This window comes from Zeus faber (genome assembly GCF_960531495.2).
Source record: "Zeus faber genome assembly, chromosome: 1".
In the NCBI taxonomy this organism is placed as follows: Eukaryota; Metazoa; Chordata; class Actinopteri; order Zeiformes; family Zeidae; genus Zeus; species Zeus faber.
In genome coordinates this window covers 19476975-19498977 of record NC_137193.1, presented here as the reverse complement: position 1 = coordinate 19498977, position 22003 = coordinate 19476975, and the positions used below count along the sequence as shown (strand labels likewise).

Below are 22003 nucleotides of genomic sequence, written 5' to 3'. Positions count from 1 at the left end.
TTCACAAAGACATAAATCGATGGCTAATGAATTAAAAAAAAACATTCAGAATTTCAAACAAAGGTCCAAGGACCATTTTGACCCAGCTTCCACAAACGGCAAGAGTGAGGCCATTTTAATCACATTGTCTCTGGGTCAGCGTGCCTTCCTTCCATGTCTGTCTAATTTCTCCTCCGTCTAGGTATTTTTTAAACATTCACTCTCATCCACTTAAACTTAGTCATGGACACTGGGTGGATCCATCTTCTCCAGGTTCTTCAGGGTTGAGGCACTGGGAGTCTATGCTCCATGGTGGCCAGGGAATGGGGCGCGGCGGCGTGGGTGAGCATGGCCACGCTGTGCACCAGCGCCAGCGCTGTCCCCGAACATTTATTCACATAATTCCTCTCTCCTTCTCCTCCACCGGGACTCGTCCTCCCGGCCTCTCCGTCCCCCTCGGCGTCCCTCGCTCCTCTCCTCCTCCTCCTCCACACCCTCTTGAAGCTGTCCGTCACGAAGCAGTACACCACGGGGTCCAGGCAGCTGTTCAGGCTGCTCAGGGTCACGGTGATGTGATAGGCCAGCACCTGCCCCGCCCCCTTTTCCAGCCCCTCCCCCGCCACCTTAACCCGGAAGTAGACCAGCACCTGCCGGATGTGGAAGGGTGTGAAGCAGACGGCGAAGACCACCAAGACGGTGGCCAGCAGCCTGACAGCCCGCGCCCTCCTGGCCCGGCTCTGCTGGGGCATCAGGCGTTGGGAGGCGGTGAGGAAACAGGCCACGCGCAGAGTGAAGCCCACCACTGCCATGAGCGGCAGGAGGAACTCCAGCACGGTGAGGTAGAAGAGCGCCGGGAGGAGGACGCAGGACGAGCTGAACTCCAAGGCCGTGGTCTGATAAGGGGAAGGGATGGAAAGATCAAGAAGATCAATGGCTACCACAAATCACTTTTAACACACTTTCTGTCTTTGTGTCTTTTTCAACCCAGGCCTCATTAAAATGTTGGTTCCCATTAGTCATAACTGTAACATGTAGCCATAACATATCTTGAATGACAGTAATGCCAGTATCCCATTTTATTTACAACTATTCGGTTCCTTTTGCGCAGCACATCCAAAGCGTAACGTCGGTTAAAGTAGGTTGCCAGTTATACCAGGGTCACACCGCCGGCGACGGAGCTTCTGTGCCGCTCGGGGGCTCAAAATCAACTGCTGTTGTGGGCACGCCAAACATTTCAAACCTCTCTCCCTTTCCATATTTAATTAACATTATATCGATTTTATTTTTTATTAAAATGGTGGAGCTGATTACAAAATAAATTACGTCTCGAAAATATTACATAAATAGTCTTGCCATCCGTCCCTTCGAATAAAGAACCGTCCTTGTTTGAGAAACATCAACTGACTTGCTTCTTATTTTATCAAATTTATCGGGACATTTTTCATTTAAAAAAAACAGCCTAATCACTAACAATACGCAGTAGTCCGGACGTCCATTTTCCAAGGATCAGCGGTATTGAGAGCGTATCTTCCCTCCTATTGGCTGTCGCCCACGCTGCTCATTTGCATAAAGTTGAAACTTGCTCAACTTTCCTTGTCGCTTGTTGAGTCAATAAAATGTGCAAGGTTTTGTTTTTTTTTTATGTAAAAACAAACTTTTTATTTTTATTTTTACAGCTTCCGAATTTGATCTGCATTTCAGCCGAGTGAGAAGCTCCAGCAGAGTGGTACGTTTCTCGGTAGTAACGCGTTCAGTGAGGGTTGTGCTATGTACAGTATATAACAGTTTTGAATGATGGAAACATTTTAAGAAGGCGCACCCTAAACCGCGAACCTAGCATTTAGTCTGAATCCCCAATTTTCAAACAAAATTCCCACGTCATTTCTATGTAAGCTGGTATTTCTGCAGTTGGATCGTCTGTTGCTGATTTGGGAAAGAACTGTTACTACGGTGCCATCTGATCTTAAGAGGAGCAGAGGAAGACAAAGAGCCGGCTCAGTGGTGTGTGTGTGGTCCGGAGAGAAGGGGCAATTTATGCTCTAAAGTACTGTATACACACTGTATGGCTGTGTAGCCTTTGTAAGAGTGGGTTCACAGCTCAACTGTCGCGGAGTGTGTGGCGCGTGTTGTGTGTACCTGGAAAGAGTAGGTGACCACCACCGCGATGAACCAGACCATAGCGCTGACGCACCGGGCCGCTGCCGTCGTTCTCCATCGGTGCAGCGTGCTGGAAGCATGGACCACGGCCAGGTAGCGATCTATGCAGATACTGAGAGGAGAGGGGGGGAGAGAGTATTCCTTCCTTTCCCATGAACATGGTTTGTCTCTCAGCATTCTGTCGGTGGCTGTCTGCAGCGCTCGGTTGCCAGGTTTTCAGGTAGTTCAGTTTTACCGCTTTGATTAAGACAGGTGTCCTCTGCGCCGGACGCGCTGAAACCACTGAAGGTAACTCACTTCTTCTGCCAAGCATGTGTCTTTCCAAACCTTTTAAGAGGTCCACGCAAAACAGATGGAGAGAGTGCTCTGAGTTCACAAACGACGTGTGCATAAAAAGTGAATGAGGGCGGACGAAAAGAACGACAGAGGAGAAGAAAGGGAGGAAACGGTCTAATTGGATACGTGGTGACAAATACAGATGCTGCTATAGAACCATAATGTTACTATAGAAAGGGGAGGAGTAGGAGGAGGACCACAGAACGAGGGGATGTTTCCAGCTAAGGAGGTGCACGTGAGCGGCGCCTCACTGACCTGGTCAGAAACAGGATACTGCAGTACATGTTGACGAAGTAGCTGAAGGTGTGCACGTAGGAGCAGGCCAAGCAGCTGCCGCCGCTGTGGTACAGGGCGATGCGGGCGGAGAGCGACAGCGCCACCAGCAGGTCGGCCACCGCCAGGTTGATGGTGTAGACCACGGATGCCGACGGCTGGGTGGAGGCCCCGCAGAAGACACACAGGGCCAGGCTGTTGAGGACCACCCCGACCACCAGCATCACACAGTTACACACCTGGGCCAGAGACAAGGAAGTAGCTTTTCACTATTCAGAAATATTATTATTCATAGATTCATACTATATTATCTATATAATTTATAATTTAGAATATGTCATACCACTTAAAATATTGTTGTATAACTTGTTATTTATTATTATATTTTATTTAATATTTATTCTGGATTTCTCATCCTTTTCATTTGAAGAAACCTGACAAGTTCAGTTTTACAAATTGATTTTATTTTGAGTGGAGCCAATGACACATTTATTTCATAAACTCTACCTCAGCTCCCGCAATCAAGCACAGTAGTTACACGTTAAAAATAACTCTAGGCGAGGCTATGATAGGTTTACAAGAAAATAGTAACAGAAATCAGTTACTCAATACGGAACATCTATTTGAAATGCCTCTTTTTATTGGAGGACGTTTTCTACCTCCCAGTACATTTTGACGTTTAGTTGTTTCCCAGTGTGTTGATAACCTTCCGTCTTACTCAAAGGCCCAAACACATGAAAGTGAGAAGAATAGAAGATAAAGTGATAATAGTGAGTATTTTGTGTATCTTGTGATCCCTCAGAACACCTTTTAACAGCAGTAAAGTAAATAACGTCGATTATTTTCAAGTGGAATTAGATTCAGCAATCGCAACGCCTCCACTGCACATAACATGTAATAGAGAAGCCTTTTCCCTCCTTTTCAATGCAGCCATCGTGTTTCGGTGACGCTCCAACTGCAACAGCCATCAAAACACTCCAAACAGTTCCTACCATGAGAGAGACCCACATGGCGTGGAACTCCTGGTAGAGCTGTGCGTCCAGGTGGGCCAGGTGGTGTAGGTACGGCGCGCCCCACTGCTGGTCCAAGGCGCTGCAGTTTGTCGGGTCTGGGGCGCGGGTCGGAGAGACTGGAATGAGGGTGGTGCTGAGATTGCTGAGAAGGTTCTCCATCGATGAGGGGGAAGATGAATGATTTCTAAATGACAGAGGAGGGAGGAGGGTTGGGTTTCTATGTCCTACAGCTGTGGGCCCCAAACTTTGAGGTGGATCGTCACTCCAGGTTCAGAGAGTTGAAGTCCTGCGATGATTTTGCACCAGCTAAGTACTGATCCTGTGGACTGGATTCATTGGTTGAAGCTCTGTCTTGACTCCAATTAGCAAATTCAGAGTCTGAATCAGTTTCTTCTGCCAAGACATTTTCATATAGACCTACAAGGAACTTTTCATGGTGACGATTAATAGGTTTCTTTATGGACGTAAAAAAAAAGATAATAATAATAATAATTATAAATTAAAATAAAGTTAAAATGAAGATAGCCTAATATACAGAAATAGAATAGACAAAATTACAGAACAGAAATATCCAAATATGCAAAATTGTACAGAATATACAAAGTGATTCTATGCAAAGGATAAATGCCATAGATAGCATTTTCGTAGATGGTTGAATTAAAATACTGCAGAGGACTTTTATTTTCTGAACCTGGAATGGCCACTTCTAGTTGATGGATCCATTTTGAGTAGAGTCATTTGTGTAAAAATAAACAATTCGTTCACACAGAACACTTTTGCTGCAGAACACAGTCTGTGATGAAATAGCGCACGACTGTATTGCATTTAATTTTAAAGTGCTGTTGGATCAGAGCCACTTCCCAAGAAAGGCAGAGTGACAATCTACACCCGGATCTAAACTCTTTAGAGCTTAACAAAAACAAACGCCCAAAAAGGCACGTCACCTTACACAACCACACCCACACGCACGGATCCTGGGCCTAAGGCATGAAAAGTGGTCAACATCACCAGTAGTTAATCCACAGAGAGAGGCTTTAAAATCCCTCTCATTGTAAACACTGTGGGCCTCCATCTGAAAGTGAACATATTTTGATACATTCTCAAAAAGGACGGGACACTTTCAACAAATCACCAGGGACACGACCCCAACTCGTCGCCCATTCAGCTCCAGGAGCATTTAGCATGCGATATGTCAACGCGACACATGTTGTGTCGGAGACAAGATGTACGCCGCCCTAGGGTCGCATACATTTAATGAAAATGACACTTCCTGTCTCACTGTCCACTTTAAAGAGCCATCTTTTTACATTCAGCAGACAAGGAGGAAATCAAGGTATTTTGAAGGAAGGAATTCAACATTTGATGGGGGTTTTTTTTAAGCTATTTTGTCAAACACTATTTAAGGCCAGTGTCAAAAGTGAATAATTGGAATTAAACTTGAACTTCTGCTCTTACATTTCATTATAAACTGTAAAATGAACTATGGTTTCTAAGGCTGCTAAAAGATTCCTCCTGAAGCCAGATTGTCATCGCAACACTCCCCGAAGCAACCACTACAGACCAATGGAGTCTACACAAAACACCTTGCACCATGCAAATGCCACCCCATAGCTACAACCTGTACAGCAAACAGTACGAGCAACGAATTGGATGATGATTTAACAAAGCGGCCCACTGCACAAACTGTTCTCGCTCTACCACCCGACCAAAAGTTGAAGAACATTGGCGTATCGGCGATGTGCAAACGCTCTGCAACTTCCGATAGATTTTCGTTGGTCTTTCCACTAACTCCTGCTCCAAATGTATATCGATATGGATCAAACTTGAACCACGAGATGTCTGAGACGTCCCTGTTCTGACGTTCTAACCTCACCCATGTCCGTGAGTCCAGCGGTTGTCGTGGGCCAGACACTTTTCGCCCCCGAAAAATTCCAAGGAGAAAAATAAAAATAAAAATCAGAGCAAAAACAATAGGGATGAAAATGAAAAGGATCCCTAAATGACTGAAGAGCCATGCTCTCGTTACAAGCAGACCAGATATAGTTGTTGGCAGAGAAAGGTGTCTTCCTCCTACCGGAGACAGATGAGTTCTTATCTGTTAACGTGACTTTTACGAGGAAGATGTTTCCACTCTTCATCATCACACAGCAGGATGCGCAGCAGGAATATTTAATCATATCAAATAAATAACAAAAATCAACTAATAAACTTTTTAAACCTGGGTTTACTTTGGAACTTGTCTCCTTTAAAGATTATCTGTGGAACGCTGTCTCGCACTATATTTTTGTATATTTTGTACATATCATACTCACCCTTTCCGTAGGTATATTTATTCACTTCATTATATATTGTATACACAACAGTATATTGTCTTCAATTTATGTCCTTTTGGATATTGTATGCATTTCAGGATTCTTTCTGCATATATTTTTGGGATACTGGAATTTATTTTAACTTCTTTTGGTCTTTTATATTTTTTATTTTGGATTTCCCTTTTATTCTTTATGACAGACCCCTTATGTAATCTATATTTCTATGTTTTATTTAATTTAAAGGTGCATGGAACCTGTCTTTGTTTTACGGATTGCTAATTGCCCTTAATTGCCCAGGACCACAAACTCCCTATTATTACAAAGGAAAATAAATACAATCTGATTCACTCACAAATTGTAAGTGTTGGGAATTAAGAAATTCCTTGTGTTGACACCTACCTGGAGATGAGAATGACACAGCCCAAAACTTCTCATGCATATATTCTTCTTAGTTTCAATGAGAATGCGGCGTCTTGCGTTGGTTAATATTTAATTTATCTTTCTTCTCCATTTCTGCTTCCTCTCCTCTTGCTCTTCTTCCCTGCTTCTGCTCTTCTCTTTATTTTTTTGGAAGTTTGGTTGCAGCTCAGAGGAATCCCCGGAGAGGAGAGACGGTGCGGCAGTAAAAACTACAGGTCGGCTCTCCACCTCTCTCCCTCCGCCTCTCTCCCTCCGACTCTTTCTCTCTTCCTCTCCCTCTCTCCCTTCCTCGCTCACTCTACCGCTCTCTGTAAATTAGATTTCCCCTCTCTGTCAAACCTCTGTAAATCCTATTACATTCAGCACCAGAGACACATGAGGCAGAAAGACGAGACAAAAGCAAACAGAAGAATAGCGAGAGGAAGAAAAGGGAGCACAAAGGATGGAGGAAAAGAGATGAACAGATGAAGAAAAGTAAGATGAAAAGAAAAGATCTTTCTCCAATCCAGCACCCTTGTTCTAGACGTCATTTCAAACAGAGGAAAAAAATTGGATACATTATAACATAATGCCATGGATTTTGTTACAATCTACGCTTGACTCATTTTGAACCAATATTTGACTTCATAGAATCATATGCCTCAAATCGTCCAAGGCCATGTGACCCTCCTGTCATCTCCGGCGACCCCCTGTAGGGGCCTGGAACCCCATGTTGGGAATTGCTTCATTAAAGGTGCAGTGTTTAGAATCTTGTGGCATCTAGCGGTGAGGGTGCAGATCGCAACCAAGTGAATAACCCTCCCCATGGCGGCAACATGACGGCCTCCGTGGAAGAGACGGGGGCCGCAAAACTTGCGAGAAAGGCCAAAGGCCCTACAATCAGTGTTTGGTTTGTCCATTCTGGTGATGCAGCAAGTACCCTCTCCTTAGGTAGATAAAAACGGCTCATTCTAAGGTAACGCCAACACAACGATTCTTATTTTCATAGGATTATACAATAAATAAGACATACTTATGAATATTATATTATATTACTGCCAAGTCCGTTCGGTAAATTCCACACACTGAACCTTTTAAGGCGAGACACCAGGGACGCTGCCTCAGTGACATCATCGTCGACGTGGAATTTCTCATGACTTCCAAGGCAAGTGTGGAGTAATTGTCCCCTTGCTGAAGGATGGAGATATTTTCTCTTCATCTCTATTTTTATCCCCATAAATAATACCATTAAAAAAGAGAGAGAGAGAGAGAGAGAGAGTGAAAAGAGGGGGAGAGAGAGAGAGAGAGAGAGAGAGAGAGAACAAGAGCGAGAGTGACGGCAGGGAGGACAAAAGTTGCTATTTTTTACAACTTTTAACTCACAGCGTTTCGTAGGAAACAGATACAAGCCCTACAAAGACGGTCCGAAATGGAATGATAAAACACAAGGGAAGAGTTCTGACATGTTTGGAGAACACACACAGAGATAAAAAGAACAGGAAAACTGTTTCACCCGTATTTTCAGCTAAATTGTACTTGGAGTAACGCCGCACCTCATAAAACACAGTGATGTAAACAAATAGAGGTGGAGGAGGTTCCCAATTCAGGGTCTGCACGTACAGGGCACAGAACCCATTCAAGGAGTGTGAGTGTGCACGGGCGTGTGTGCATGTGTGTGTGTGTGTGACAGTCTGTGTCAAACAACCTGCCATGTAGTGCAGAATTTATTGAAGTTGTCCATAGAAAACAAATGGAGAAAGCGTGATTTATCTTACGTAACAGGCAACGTCATTATAGTTATGACTGTGGAAGCGTCTGGCTAACGTTTAATTGAATGTTTCTCAGCCTCTTTCAACAATTTGAGGCTCGGGTCTGGTCAGGCGGCTTTTGGCTGTGGGTGTTTAAAGTCCTGACGAAAGAGAGGAAGGATGTTCTACTTGAGACCTTAAGGATTGGCGGATATCCATCAGAGGCAAAGACTTAAAAAAAAAAAAAAATTATGAAGATACTCTCACTCTCAGTTCTTAATTGTCGCGTAAAGTAAAACAATAAATACTTAAGGGAATCTCGTTCTTCATACATGAAGCCTTGGACTGATTACTGAAAAGTGTCGGTGTCTATTTCAGAGACTGCCCCCATCCCCATTTGGCCCCTAACCACTCAGGATGATGATGTTGAAGCATTAGGTAATTGATAGAAGGTTAGATATATATAGAATATATAATATTTTATGTAGAAGGTAGAATATTGTTTGTGGTATTCCGGTCTTTTATGCCATTTATGTCATATAATATCCCATAATACTGACATTGAGGGCAATGTATGCTGTGGAGGATGTGAGAGAAAAATGCATATGATCAAGTATTTGAATAAGGGCAATAGCCTTTTGTATGTTACGTGGATTTAAAACATTGCCTCTGGGTTTTTACTGAGCCCCCCAGGGTTTGTGTAAAGAGACTGTTCTTTCTCTACAATGTCAATTGTAGTTTTGAAGAACCAGATCACATTTCATTTCCATCCTCATTCAACCTTGTATGGAGATAAGGATAACCCCATTGGGGCTTGAAAGAGCATTGTAAGGATAGTAGGATTGTACCTGTGACGGAGTTTGATTGTACCTGTGAAATTACTGTTTGAGGGTAGCACCCGGGGAGACAATTGAGGGGCACAGTCTTGTAGATGACATCTGAACAATGGCACACAACCTCTCTTTGGTATAAAATTCTCTTGGTCAGTAGTTGGGGTAGACTGATCAGAACACTGCTTTGGAGCAGCATTGAATCATCCTCTTTATTCTGCAGAATAAATATCTTTAATACTCTCAGTTTTGTTTTCTTGTAGCGGGCAGATTACCTCACCAACCACGCATGAGAATTTCTCCAACAAGGACCAGATTAGTTTGAAACCGGCTGGAAGAAAATGCTAAAACTTTGAGATAAAGTTGATACTGACTGCACCAACCACACTGCAGTTTTGAAGTTGATTATAACATTCAGAAAAGGATAATAACATTATTATTTTCCACTGTGATTCATAGCACACACTTTTCAACATCCTACACTAAACAGTTATTTATATAAATCATTGCAAGGCACAAATAATATTTTTTCATAGTCAAAGTGAGGTCATAACGATAATTAAATGAGCATCTGATTTCTGAGGTATTTTTTTCTTTCTTTTTTTCTTTTTTTTTTTTTAAAGGAAAATACCCAATAAATGACCAACCAATAGTTAGCAGCAGCTGCTTTGTGACATGACATGTAAACAGGAAGTGACAACAGAGGGGAAGTGCATCACAAAGCTGGTGCACATTATTCTCCCTCCCACCTCGCCACTTTCCTTGTCGACACACCCTTTGACACTTGGAAACCGGCGCCACTCAAAATCAAGGGGTTGTTTTTATGGCCTGTTCACCTCTCCAGCACCCTGGAGGCCACCCATCAGGGTTCATCAGCACTGGGGGTGGAGAGCCAGGAGACTCATGCTGGGAAGCGAAGGCCCCCTGCAGTGCACCGGGGCTCATGAGAGGCTTGAAAAGGCGCAGACCCAAGGCCACAGGTACCTCAGTCCACACGATGCTCATTGATTTTTTTTTTTTAATTGAAATGATTATCTGTGACAAATTTCTTCAGCTGTATTGCTCTCATCATTTTGTATCTGTTGTTTGGTTGCCAGCAACAGCAGGTTTCTGTAGACAAAAAGCCATATCTGCACCATGAAGGGACAAGAACATTGAATGGGAACCATTCTCTGTGCATGCACGACACACTAGTTTTCAAAATCTAGACTTTGTTTGCCATTGTAGTTTTCACACAGTCTTTTTAATACAGAAATTTGTTTGAAGTAAAAGGTCCTGAGGTCCCTTGTCTTTTATCATTGAATTTGACATTCATTCTTGTTGGCTCTGCAACTGCGGGATCTGGGTGCAGGGTCAATATTTCACAAACCGGTCACCCAAACAAAATATTCCTTTATTGCCCCAACAAGTTTCCAAAGAGAATTCCCAGGGCGGGGGATTTATCCGTCTTTCACACAAACCCAGTTGCCATGGAAGCACGTGTTTACATATTGAGGAATTCCCCCCAAAGCCTCACCCGCTGTGATGTCTTTGTGACGTCACAACTCTCCCCGTATAAAGCTGAGTGTTCTGAGGGCCAGCTATCCATTTTTGCCATTGAAAAAGAGGACGTCCATAGACACGCCCTTACACACAGATAGAAGATGTTCAAAAACACATTTCAAAATGGGTTTTTGTCTATTTTATACAGCATCGGCAGTAAGCCTCTTCAAATATGGGATAAAAACGTAAGCGGCGGTTTGTAACCAAGACAATTCATGGAGAAATTGTACTGTCAGAAACTGTTGTCAGTAGGAACAGTAGTGTCAGTAGGAACTGTTGTCAGTAGAAAGTGTAGTGTCAGTAGAAAGTGTAGTGTCAGTAGAAACAGTAGTGTCAGTAGAAACTGTTGTCAGTAGAAAGTGTAGTGTCAGTAGAAACAGTAGAATGTGTACTGTCAGTAGAAACAGTAGTGTAAGTAGAAAGTGTTGCGTACCAGTAGACACAAGTGTTAGTAGAAACTGTTGTCAGTAGAAAGTGTAGTGTCAGTAGAAAGTGTAGTGCCAGTAGAAAGTGTAGTACCAGTAGAAACAGTAGTGTTAGTAGAAACATTAGTGTCGATTGGAACAGTATTGTCAGTAGAAAAAGTAGTGTCAGTGGAAAGTGTAGTGTCATTAGAAACAATAGTGTCAGTAGAAAGTGTAGTGTCAGTAAAAACAGTGTTGGTAGAAAGTGTAGTGTCTTTAGAAACAGTAGTCAGTAAAAACAGTAGTGTCCGAAGAAAGAGTAGTGTAGGTTGAAAGTGTAGTGTCAGTATAAACAGTACTGTCAGTAGAAAGTGTAGTGTCAGTAGAAACAGTGTTGGTAGAAAGTGTAGTGTCGCTAAAAACAGTAGTTGGTAGAAACAGTAGTGTCACTAGAAACAGTAGTGTAGGTAGAAAGTGTAGCGTCAGTAAAAACAGTAGTGTAGGTAGAAACAGTAGTGTTGGTAGAAACAGTAGTGTCAGTAGAATGTGCAGTGTCACTAGAAACAGTAGTGTAGGTAGAAAGTGTAGTGTCAGTAGAAACAGAAGCGTCAGAAGAAACAGAAGTGTCAGTAGGAAAAAGTCTGTAGAAACAGTAGCATGAGTAGAAAGTCTAGTGTTGGTAGAGACAGTAGTGTCAGTAGAAACTTGTTAGTAGAAAAAAATCCGGTAGAAACAGTAGTGTCAGTAAAAATTGTTGTCAGTAGAAACACTAGTGTCAGTAGAAACTATTGTCAGGAGAAAGTGTAGTGTCAGTAGAAAGTGTAGTGTCAGTAGAAAGTGTAGTGTAGGTAGAAAGTGTTGTGTACCAGTAGAAACAGAAGTGTCAGTATAAACTGTTGTCAATAGAATGTGTAGTGTCAGTAGAATGTGTAGTGTCAGTAGAAACAGTAGTGTCAGTAGAAACTGTTGTCAGTAGAAAGTGTAGTGTCAGTAGAAACAGTAGTGTAGGTAGAAAGTGTTGTGTACCAGTAGAAACAGAAGTGTCAGTAGAAACTGTTGTCAATAGAAAGTGTAGTGTCAGTAGAAAGTGAAGTGCCAGTAGAAACAGTAGTGTCAGTAAAAAATGTTGTCAGTAGAAACACTAGTGTCAGTAGAAACTATTGTCAGGAGAAAGTGTAGTGTCAGTAGAAAGTGTAGTGTAGGTAGAAAGTGTTGTGTACCAGTAGAAACAGAAGTGTCAGTATAAACTGTTGTCAATAGAATGTGTAGTGTCAGTAGAATGTGTAGTGTCAGTAGAAACAGTAGTGTCAGTAGAAACTGTTGTCAGTAGAAAGTGTAGTGTCAGTAGAAACAGTAGTGTAGGTAGAAAGTGTTGTGTACCAGTAGAAACAGAAGTGTCAGTAGAAACTGTTGTCAATAGAAAGTAGTGTCAGTAGAAAGTGAAGTGCCAGTAGAAACAGTAGTGTCAGTAGAAACAGTAGTGTCAGTAGAAACAGAAGTGTCAGTAGAAACTGTTGTCAGTAGAAACAGTACTGTCAGTAGAAAGTGTAGTGTCTGTAGAAACAGTAGTGTCAGTAGAAACAGTAGTGTCGATTGGAACAGTAGTGTCAGTAGAAAGTGTAGTGTCAGTAGAAAAAGTAGTGTCAGTGGAAAGTGTAGTGTCATTAGAAACAGTAGTTCCAGTAGAAAGTGTAGTACCAGTAGAAACAGTAGTGTCAGTAGAAACAGTAGTGTCGATTGGAACAATAGTGTCATTAGAAAAAGGCATGTCAGTGGAAAGTGTAGTGTCGTTAGAAACAGTAGTGTCAGTAGAAAGTGTAGTGTCAGTAAAAACAGTGTTGGCAGAAAGTGTAGTGTCGCTAGAAACAGTAGTCAGTAAAAACAGTAGTGTCTGAAGAAACAGTAGTGTCACTAGAAACAGCAGTGTAGGTAGAAAGTGTAGCGTCACTAGAAACAGTAGTGTCGGTAGAAAGTGTAGCGCCACTAGAAACAGTAGTGTCGGTAGAAAGTGAAGTGTCAGTAGAAACAGTTGTGTCTGTAGTAAGTGTAATCTCGGTAGAAACAGAAGTGTCAGTAGAAAAACATCGGTAGAAACAGTAGTGTCAGTAGAAACAGTGGTGTCGGGAGAAACGGTTGTCAGTAGAAAGTGTAGTGTCAGTAGAAAATGTAGTCTCAGTAGAAACAGTACTGTCGGTAGAAAGTGTAGTGTCAGTAGAAACAGAATTGTCAGTGGAAAAAAGTTGGTAGAAACAGTAGCGTCAGTAGAAAGTGTAGTTTCACTAGAAACTACACTAGAAGTATCGGTAGAAACTGAGGTGTCTACTGAGGTGTGTGAGATATAGTGCGGTAATAATATTGACGTATGTTACTTCGAAAGCTACACGGAGAAAGTAAACTTTAGAGTGTGTACATTGGAGGCCCAGCGAGGAGAGAAGCGAAAATGTTTAGATTTATGGCAAGACAGAGGCTGAGCTGACACCTATGGATTGGAACCAGATGTGGTATGTTATCTCTGTACAGCTACTAAAGCGAGTGCCGATCGCCGCTTGGGAGAGAATTCTTCCGGCTTTGTTCTCTCCTGGACGTCCTAGGCAAGTCTGGCTTGATGCTGATTTGTGTAATAAAACTATTATTTTAATCAAGTCAGCGTAGTGTCAGTAGAAACAGTAGTGTCAGTAGAAACAGTAGTGTCGGTAGAAAGTGTCGTGTCAATAGAAACAGTAGTGTCAGTAGAAACAGTAGTGTCAGTAGAAACAGTAGTGTCCGTAGAAACAATAGTGTCAGTAGAAACTATTTGTCAGTAGAAACAGTAGTGCCAGTAGAAACAATGGTGTCAGTAGAAACCATTCGTCAATAGAAACAGTAGTGGCAGTAGAAAGTGTTGTGTCAGTAGAAACTGCAGTCTCAGTAGAAACTAGTGCTAGTACATAATGACCAACATGTTAATGTATGTTAATATTTGTATGTGCTCAAAAAACTGGGAGCAGTTGTGAGTTAAAATTTGTGTCAAAATGGCAAATTTTGTCTGCTGCACGTTGTTAAAAAGAAGGCAGTAACAGAGCACACCTGTCGGGTCACTTTGATGTATTTCACATGTATGTGGCTCCAAAACTGTGGGAGCAGTAGCGTGGTAAAAATTGGCTATGGTAATAAAATGTGCAATAATAGGAACTAGTTCCCTTAACTAGAAACAGCTACAACAGTCTCCAACTCTTAAAGTTAATCTCTAACATGAGGTCTGACTCTATATCTGGCGTCCCAAATTTAAGGAAAAGGGGTATTTTTATTTTATGACGCTTAATACGATAATCTCAAAAAAGGATATAATCTTTCAAAGATCTATTGTAGGACAGCTGTTCCCAGCTGTAAACTGTTCTCAGTGGTTGCCATAGTTGCAGAAAATATTGCTTGAGTGTCATGAAGCAGGAGGAGCGATCAAGAGAGCTGCTTTCTTCATCTCCGTTCAAGGAGTAGGTCATTTATTTCACCAGAAATGTGCATTTGGTTGCAGGTGAGGAACGGTCACATTAAGAGAATCACGGACAATGAGATCCAGTCGCTGGTGTTGGAGATAGAAGGCTCTAACGTCAGGTGAGTTGGTGTCGTGGAACTTCATGAAAGGCTTTCAAGCAATTTCACCCCGTGGTCTTACCTGCCACATCATGTCTTCCTTCAACAGCACCACCTACATAACATGTCCTGCAGACCCCAAGAAAACACTGGGCATCAAACTCCCCTTTCTGGTTATGATCATCAAGAACCTCAAAAAGTATTTTACCTTTGAAATCCAGGTGGGTTCAGACACTTGTGCCGACATATGGACATTCTGTCATGAACACGGAAGTCCAATTGTTTTTCTATTTGTGGGGAATCGGGGGAAGGGGGTGGATGATGGATGTATTCTTTGCGATTTTCTCCCCATGTGTCAATTCCTCCCTCTATAAGGTCCTAGATGATAAGAATGTGCGGCGGCGCTTTCGAGCAAGTAATTACCAGAGCACGACGCGGGTGAAGCCGTTCATCTGCACCATGCCGATGAGGCTGGACGACGGCTGGAACCAAATTCAGTTCAACCTGTCGGACTTCACCAGGAGAGCCTACGGAACCAACTACATCGAGACGCTATGTGTACAGGTAGCACACACAAAACACCACACGTGGAAACACCATTACAGGTTTCATGTCTAGGAACATCAGATACAGCCATCCATCCACTGTCTTGCTGCTTATCCGGGTCTGGGTCGTAGAGGAAGCAGGCTCAGCAGGGTGGACCAGACGTCCTTCTCGCCTGGGGGATTCTGAGGCGTTCCCATGCCGTCTGAGAGAGACAGTCTCTCCAGCAGCTCCTGGGTCTCCACCCAGTTGGCCGTGCCCAGTACACCTCCAAATGCCAGGGTTCAGACTACGTGATTCTGGTCTGATTTTCCGCTCCCCGGCAGGTTTTTAGTGATCGCCGAGCAAAGCCCTAGGTCGGTTGAAAATCATAGCGTGCTGCCATGAGCGACGAGCGTGTGGCGTCAACTGCTCACAACGCGATCTGACAGCTCGCAGACGGCTTTTAGACACCGGCGATACATCAAGCAGTTTTAACATCTGGTTGTGTCGGGATGGAGTCGGGAGTTAAGAGCTAGAGCCAATGAGAGCAGACATGGAGTAAAGGGGAGGGGAGGAGTCAAGGAGCAGAGATGGAGAGACGGCTGTGCATGGAGCAGCAGCCAGAAACACATACATACCTATTTTACTCTTCTTCTCTCGTTTTTTTTAATATATTTCTTATTTCAATTCTGCTTTTATTCTTTTTTTTTTTTTTTACAGTGATCAATCAATTGTTGCCCGATCAAATAAATAATCCTGTCCCGCGTGTGTTATCATGTCATTCCTGGTGTCACTTCTCAAGTGTGTTTTGGTGGCAAAACGTACTTTGGAGACCCGAAAGACAGTGACCTTCTGTCACCGAGCAGTCATGTAGTGTGCAAACCACAAGACTGCAAGATTCCCCATCACAAAACAGAAAGTTGTGTAGTGTGCCCAGGGCAAAAAGGGTCACCTCCTTACCAGATGAACCACCACATCTGGCTCCTCTACTGTGTGTGCAGAGGAGCAATGGTTCTACTATGTGGTCGTTCCAGATTTCCCCCCGAATTCTTCACCCTATCTCTAGGCTGCGCAATGAGAGATAGAACAGAATGCTCCATTGCTCAACTGGTAGTAGTATCTGTGTCCGTGCTCAGCCTTACAGGGTTGGCCCTGAATTGTATAGGTCCACAGAAACTGTTTGAAGATACTCACACATGCTCGGTCACACATACCTTTTTACACCGATATATCTTGAATGTCTAGTGTGTTGTGTTCCATTGTTTTAGATCCACGCTAACTGCCGCATCAGGAGGGTGTATTTCTCCGACAGACTGTACTCTGAGGACGAGCTCCCAGCTGAGTTCAAGCTCTACTTGCCCGTCCAGAACAAGGCCAAGGCAAGAACCCTCAGTGACACACGAATCAGCAGAACAATGCCTGTAATGAGGTGTTGTCTTGAGATGCCCTGACACTTGCCTCAGCCCCCCTTATTGTTGTTGTTGTTGTTGTTGTCTTTCTTTGAATCTTGCAGCAGCAGCAGCAGCAGCAGCAGCAGCAGCAGCAGCCGCTGCCACAGCCGCAGCCGCAGCCGCAGCCGCAGCCGCAGCCGCAGCCACAGCCACAGCCGCAGCAACAGGCTACTGCTTGAGACCCCCCCCCCCCAGAAGAAAAGAAAACGCGTGAGGTTTTGAGTTCGGACACGCAGCACAAATCTCTTGTTTTCATGCTATTTTGGAATCGTCTTGTCGTTTCCTGAACAATAAAACATTTTTTTTATATGCAATAACTGAACTCCATTCTCAAATGTTCACATACAAAACCGAAGTTAGATCCATCCACATGCACGCGCACAAATTGTACAAACTCAAAACTATAAACCGATCAACTTTGAAACACACACCTCAAGCTTCCCATTACAATTTGTTCACTCAATTCCTTTGGCTCGTTCACACAGGAGCAGGTGGGAAAACATATATTGGTAAATTTACAAAATATTTCTTAATTATAGTTAGGATAATGTCCAAAATGCATGGCTGAAGGTAAATGCAAAAAGGAAAGATTTTCAATTGCTGTTATTTTTTTACGGTGTAGAAACACTTTTTGTTAAAAATAAAAGAAATAATGAACCCTGATCTATAAACAAGTCGAAAACCTGGCCCCCACTTGAACGTGGTTGAATGTCCCTTTGAAACTTCAAAAAGGGAACCATGTAGCAGATATGTTGTTGTTTCCCACCGGACGATTTTGTGGCTAGGAACCAAATCCGTAAACAACGTAACGTTAGCAACGGTCGGGATACAAACAAACACATGTGCATAGAGGGGCTTTCCGAGCACACAGAAAATGTTTAAAAACACATTTCAAAGCGGATTCTTGTCTATTTTATACAGTATCGGCAGCAAGCCTCTTCAAATATGGGATAAGAAGGTAAGCGACGGTTTTTTTTAGCCAAAGCTAGCAGGCTAACAATTAGCTTCCATGGCGAGAAACAACTACTGTCTAATTCTTAAAGTTAATCTCCTAAAGTTACAACCGAGGAAGGAGTACTCGAGGGCTGTTTCCATGTCTGTGCATGTTATTTCCAAATTCCAGATAAAGGGCGAATTTTTATACAATGGTGCTAAATGTGGTCATTTATAAAAGGTCTTGCTTCATGTGTCAAAAATAGACACAACCACAGTATTGAAATCGACGTTTTAATTTTTAATGGGCTGTCAGTGTCTTTTTAGTTTTAGAACTGCTGCTGCATCAGTCTGTCTTCCAGCAGCCACAGAGGCGTCCTAAAACCTGCAAACAGCCTTGCTACATTATGAGTGTGTTTTAGAAATGGGGTCCAGTTTAATCTGGGGTGTAGAGGGCAGAATGCAGACAAGATGGCTACTTGTCAAGTCCATAGGCTGCTTACCAGGGTATTTTCGGCCTTGATTCATTAAATAGGTCTTTGGCAGAATTTTTGTTGCTGAGCAACATTGAAACCAAGCGTTGACGGAGGCCATCTGCTGATCAGAAAGGATTTCATAGGGTTTTTTTTTTTCAACTTTTGTTTACTATAGATATGGTGATAACCTAGTAATAACATGGTAATAATTAAGACTTAAGACTCATAAATTGTTATCAATGCCTATATTATTGTATGCATATTTATTCATCCCGTACAGGAATATACAACCTATATAAATATACATACTGCCCTTTTATTTATCCTGTGCCAAGAATGTAGTTTCTATATTTCATTTTTTTAATGCTTTTTATGACACTTGTCTGTACAACAACCCCTACCAAGATAAATTCCTTGTTAATGAAAAAGTGCTTGGCCACATAAACAGATTCTGAATCTTATTCAGATTTTTATGGCCAAAGCTATGTTCTTATTGACAGAGCATGAACATCATACATTTGTGCCTCCTGGAGATTGTATTTTATTCATGAAATCTCCACATTTGTATAATAATAGTGGCCAACATGGCTCCCCTGGTAGCATGTCAAAGTGTCCTTGAGCAAGACACTGAACACCTTAACTGCTCTAGATGAGCAAGGTTGCCACCGTGTGTGTGTGTGTGTGTGTGTGTGTGTGTGTGTGTGTGTGTGTGTGTGTGTGTGTGTGTGTGTGTGTGTGTGTGTGTGTGTGTGTGTGGAAAAATTGTAAAGCACCTTTCTGTCCTGACTTGAAAAGTGACTATATCAAATGCAGACCATTTACCATGTTTTCCACTGGCGATGTCATAAAGTAGGGGCACAGATACAGAAAACTTCCTTCCTGATCTCTGGTCAAGTCTTGGTTCGACATTTTGCTGAGAAATGTTGTGCATGTGGTCTCAGGTGAGGAACGGTCACATTAAGAGAATCACAGACAACGACATCCAGTCACTGGTGTTAGAGGTTGAAGGAACCAATGTCAGGTGAGTTATTGTCTCTGTCATGGAACTTCATGAAACGCTCTCCCTTTCAAGCCTTCTCACTGTGGTCATCTCACCTGTAACGTCCTCTCCCTACTATAGCACCACCTACATAACATGTCCTGCAGACCCCAAAAAAACATTGGGCATCAAACTTCCATTTCTGGTTATGATCATCAAGAACCTTAAGAAATATTTCACCTTTGAAGTCCAGGTGGGTGAGAATAATTATTAATATTTTATTTTCAGAGGAGGAAGGGGAGTGTTATATTTCAGGGAATGTATGATTGTGAAATGTTCTCTCTACAAGGTCTTAGATGATAAGAATGTCCGGCGGCGCTTTCGAGCAAGTAATTACCAGAGCACGACGCGGGTGAAGCCGTTCATCTGCACCATGCCGATGAGGCTGGACGACGGCTGGAACCAAATTCAGTTCAACCTGTCGGACTTCACCAGGAGAGCCTACGGAACCAACTACATCGAGACGCTACGTGTACAGGTAGCACACACAAATACACAAAACACTCTCTATTGCTGCACTGATACAGCACTGCTAGAAAACCACCCAGTAATACAAATTACACAAAAACATGCTACTTTTCATTTATTTATTGACCAAAATCACCCAACATCAAATGTCTCTGTTGGAAAAGGTATATGAACCTCTAGTATTATCACTTAACTTATGGGGATAATTAGAGTTTAGGTGTTTCAATAAATGGGATGACAATTTGTTTGGGTATCCCTACCCTATTTAAAAAACATTAAACTAGGTCTCCACTATCAAAGTCTTGTTTGTGGAAACATGGCATGCGTCAATCAAAGGAGGAAAAAGAGGTGCTGATGCTCATCAGGCTGAAAAAGAAACAACATTTCTAATGAGTTTGGACTCCACCAATCCACTGTCACGGTGTCCAAATGGAGAAAATCCACCACCATTGTTACTATCCCCAGGAGTGGTCATCCAACAAAAATCACTCAAAACGCACATATTTAATATTCTGGGAGGTCACTAAGAACCCCAGGGTAGTGTCTTAAGGATCTGCGGACCTCCCTTGCATCGGCTAATGTCAAGAGTTTGAATACTTTGAACACTGAATAGGAATAGTGTGTATGGGAGGAGCAAGGAGGACTCACCAACAACAACATTGTTGCCCATATAAAGTTTGCTCAAGATAATTTTGATTAGCCGGGTGGAAAGATTTGAGTCAAAAATAAAACATTTTGGTTCAAATGAGAAACGTTACGTTTGGTGAAACAAAACACGACATTCCAACAAAAGAACGCTGTTCCAGTCGGGAAACACGGTGGTGACAGTATGAAGTCATTGCTGCTCAAGAAGGTTGCAATAAATACATTTAAAAAGGTTTTTTTTTGTGTGTACTTGTTTAGTTGGGCTCTTTTTTTAGAACCAGGACAAATTTATGCAGAAAATTTGAAAAATTGTAAAGGGTTCACAATCTTTCCGGCACCACTATAGATAGTATGTCTTTGTTCAGATTAACAGCCTGTTTGCTTGTACCAGATAGGTCTACAGAACCACGACGTTGACATTAACACTCATACACACACATTTTTACATCTCTTTTAATGCCTGATGTGTTGTGTTCCATTGTTTCAGATCCACGCTAACTGCCGCATCAGGAGGGTGTATTTCTCCGACAGACTGTACTCTGAGGACGAGCTCCCAGCTGAGTTCAAGCTCTACTTGCCCGTCCAGAACAAGGCCAAGGCAAGAACCCTCAGTGGCACACGAACCAGCAGAACAATGCGTTAAACCTTGTCTCACCTCCTTTTTGTTTTTCTTTGAATCTTGCAGCAGTAGAGCCTCGGGACCTACGCCCACCCCTCCCCTCTATTCCAGAAGAAAAGATAACCTGTGAGACTGTCTCATTACCTAAATGATTCCATGCTATTTTGGAACTGTCTTGTGTCGTTTTCTGAACAATAAAGGTTTTTATTCTGCAATAATTGACATTAATTTTCAGATGTTCAAACATGCACAACTGGAAACATTTCAAATGTTCTGTTACAGTAAGCTAAGATAAAGAGGGATTATTTGTGTCCCACCACAGCAAAAGATGCCATCTCGCACATTTCCAAAATGGCCAGGAGCAGCCAAATAAGTTGGAAGAAGCCTTTCTTGAAGGAAAATGAGATTCTTCCAGATTTGTGTTCCTTTGTGGTTTTTTTTATCAACGTATTTTCAAAATAGAGTTTGATTTATAAATAGTGGAAAAATGTTAAACCGCAGAGTTAAATATTAAATATTATTAAATATAGATTACATGGGGAAACGCAGCTCACTTACCGAGACGCGGAACAGCGCTGATCAACGCCAATCAATCGTTTCCTTTAATGTGAGCGTCCAGGTGAAGATAATTTCTCCATATTCCATGCGATGTGAAGTCACAAATGTGAAACCGTTTTGATAGAATTCAACCTTTAAATCGTACAACTTTTACACACAGGGAGCCATTGTTGTGAAACCCTAAAGAAGAAGAACCCTTCGCGTCGCACCTACGCCACTTCAGTAAACAGACGGTTAAAGCGCAGCAGTATCGTTATGGATTATGCGAAGCGGGTGGCGGACGCTCTGAATCATATTTCGGACCTTAATCTGACCAGTGCGATGGATCCAAGTCAGTGTTAGCGGCGCCTACTTGACTTCATTTTTCGCGATGATACTAAGTTCTCCGACGGCGACGCAGAGAACGACAGCGCTGCTGAATCTCATATTACTCCAGACGTGGAGAACATTTCAAACAGCGGATTTTAAGCATAATGTGACGATGAAACAGAATATTTTCAAGAACCACCGGAGGATACCGACGATACATCCGCTGTTGTTACAACGGAAGAAGTCGATGTCGTGATGAAGTCCATTGAGGTTCGTGACAGATTTTCAGATTTCAGATTTTCCTGGACCCATATTATTGATAGACTCTACATTTTGTTTTGTTGCCCGTACTTTTAAACTCAAATAATTCCACTTTTGTAAAACATGTATATTCTTACTGTTGAATAAAAGTTTTTT

General features: G+C 42.5%; 3 protein-coding genes across 3 annotated transcripts; 2 read left to right on the top strand and 1 right to left on the bottom strand.

The window, feature by feature from the left end:
* Window positions 1-257: 257 nt before the first annotated feature.
* Window positions 258-3917, bottom strand: LOC307240697 (G-protein coupled receptor 20-like; the record flags this gene model as incomplete). Its single annotated transcript, XM_080014541.1, has 4 exons — window positions 258-872; window positions 2116-2248; window positions 2728-2984; window positions 3738-3917. The coding sequence occupies 4 exons, from the start codon at window positions 3915-3917 to the stop codon at window positions 258-260; spliced, it is 1185 nt and encodes a 394-aa protein (XP_079870667.1).
* A 6773-nt stretch (window positions 3918-10690) lies between these two features.
* Window positions 10691-16539, top strand: LOC307240600 (cilia- and flagella-associated protein 20-like; the record flags this gene model as incomplete). Its single annotated transcript, XM_080014429.1, has 5 exons — window positions 10691-10774; window positions 14505-14584; window positions 14673-14784; window positions 14939-15127; window positions 16357-16539. The coding sequence occupies 5 exons, from the start codon at window positions 10691-10693 to the stop codon at window positions 16537-16539; spliced, it is 648 nt and encodes a 215-aa protein (XP_079870555.1).
* A 794-nt stretch (window positions 16540-17333) lies between these two features.
* LOC307229316 (cilia- and flagella-associated protein 20) lies at window positions 17334-21504 on the top strand. The gene is made up of 6 exons (XM_079999288.1): window positions 17334-17497; window positions 18890-18969; window positions 19069-19180; window positions 19277-19465; window positions 20588-20698; window positions 20786-21504. Exons 1-6 carry the CDS (start codon window positions 17414-17416, stop codon window positions 20789-20791), a joined length of 582 nt encoding a protein of 193 aa, XP_079855414.1. The 5' UTR covers window positions 17334-17413; the 3' UTR covers window positions 20792-21504.
* Window positions 21505-22003: the final 499 nt, after the last annotated feature.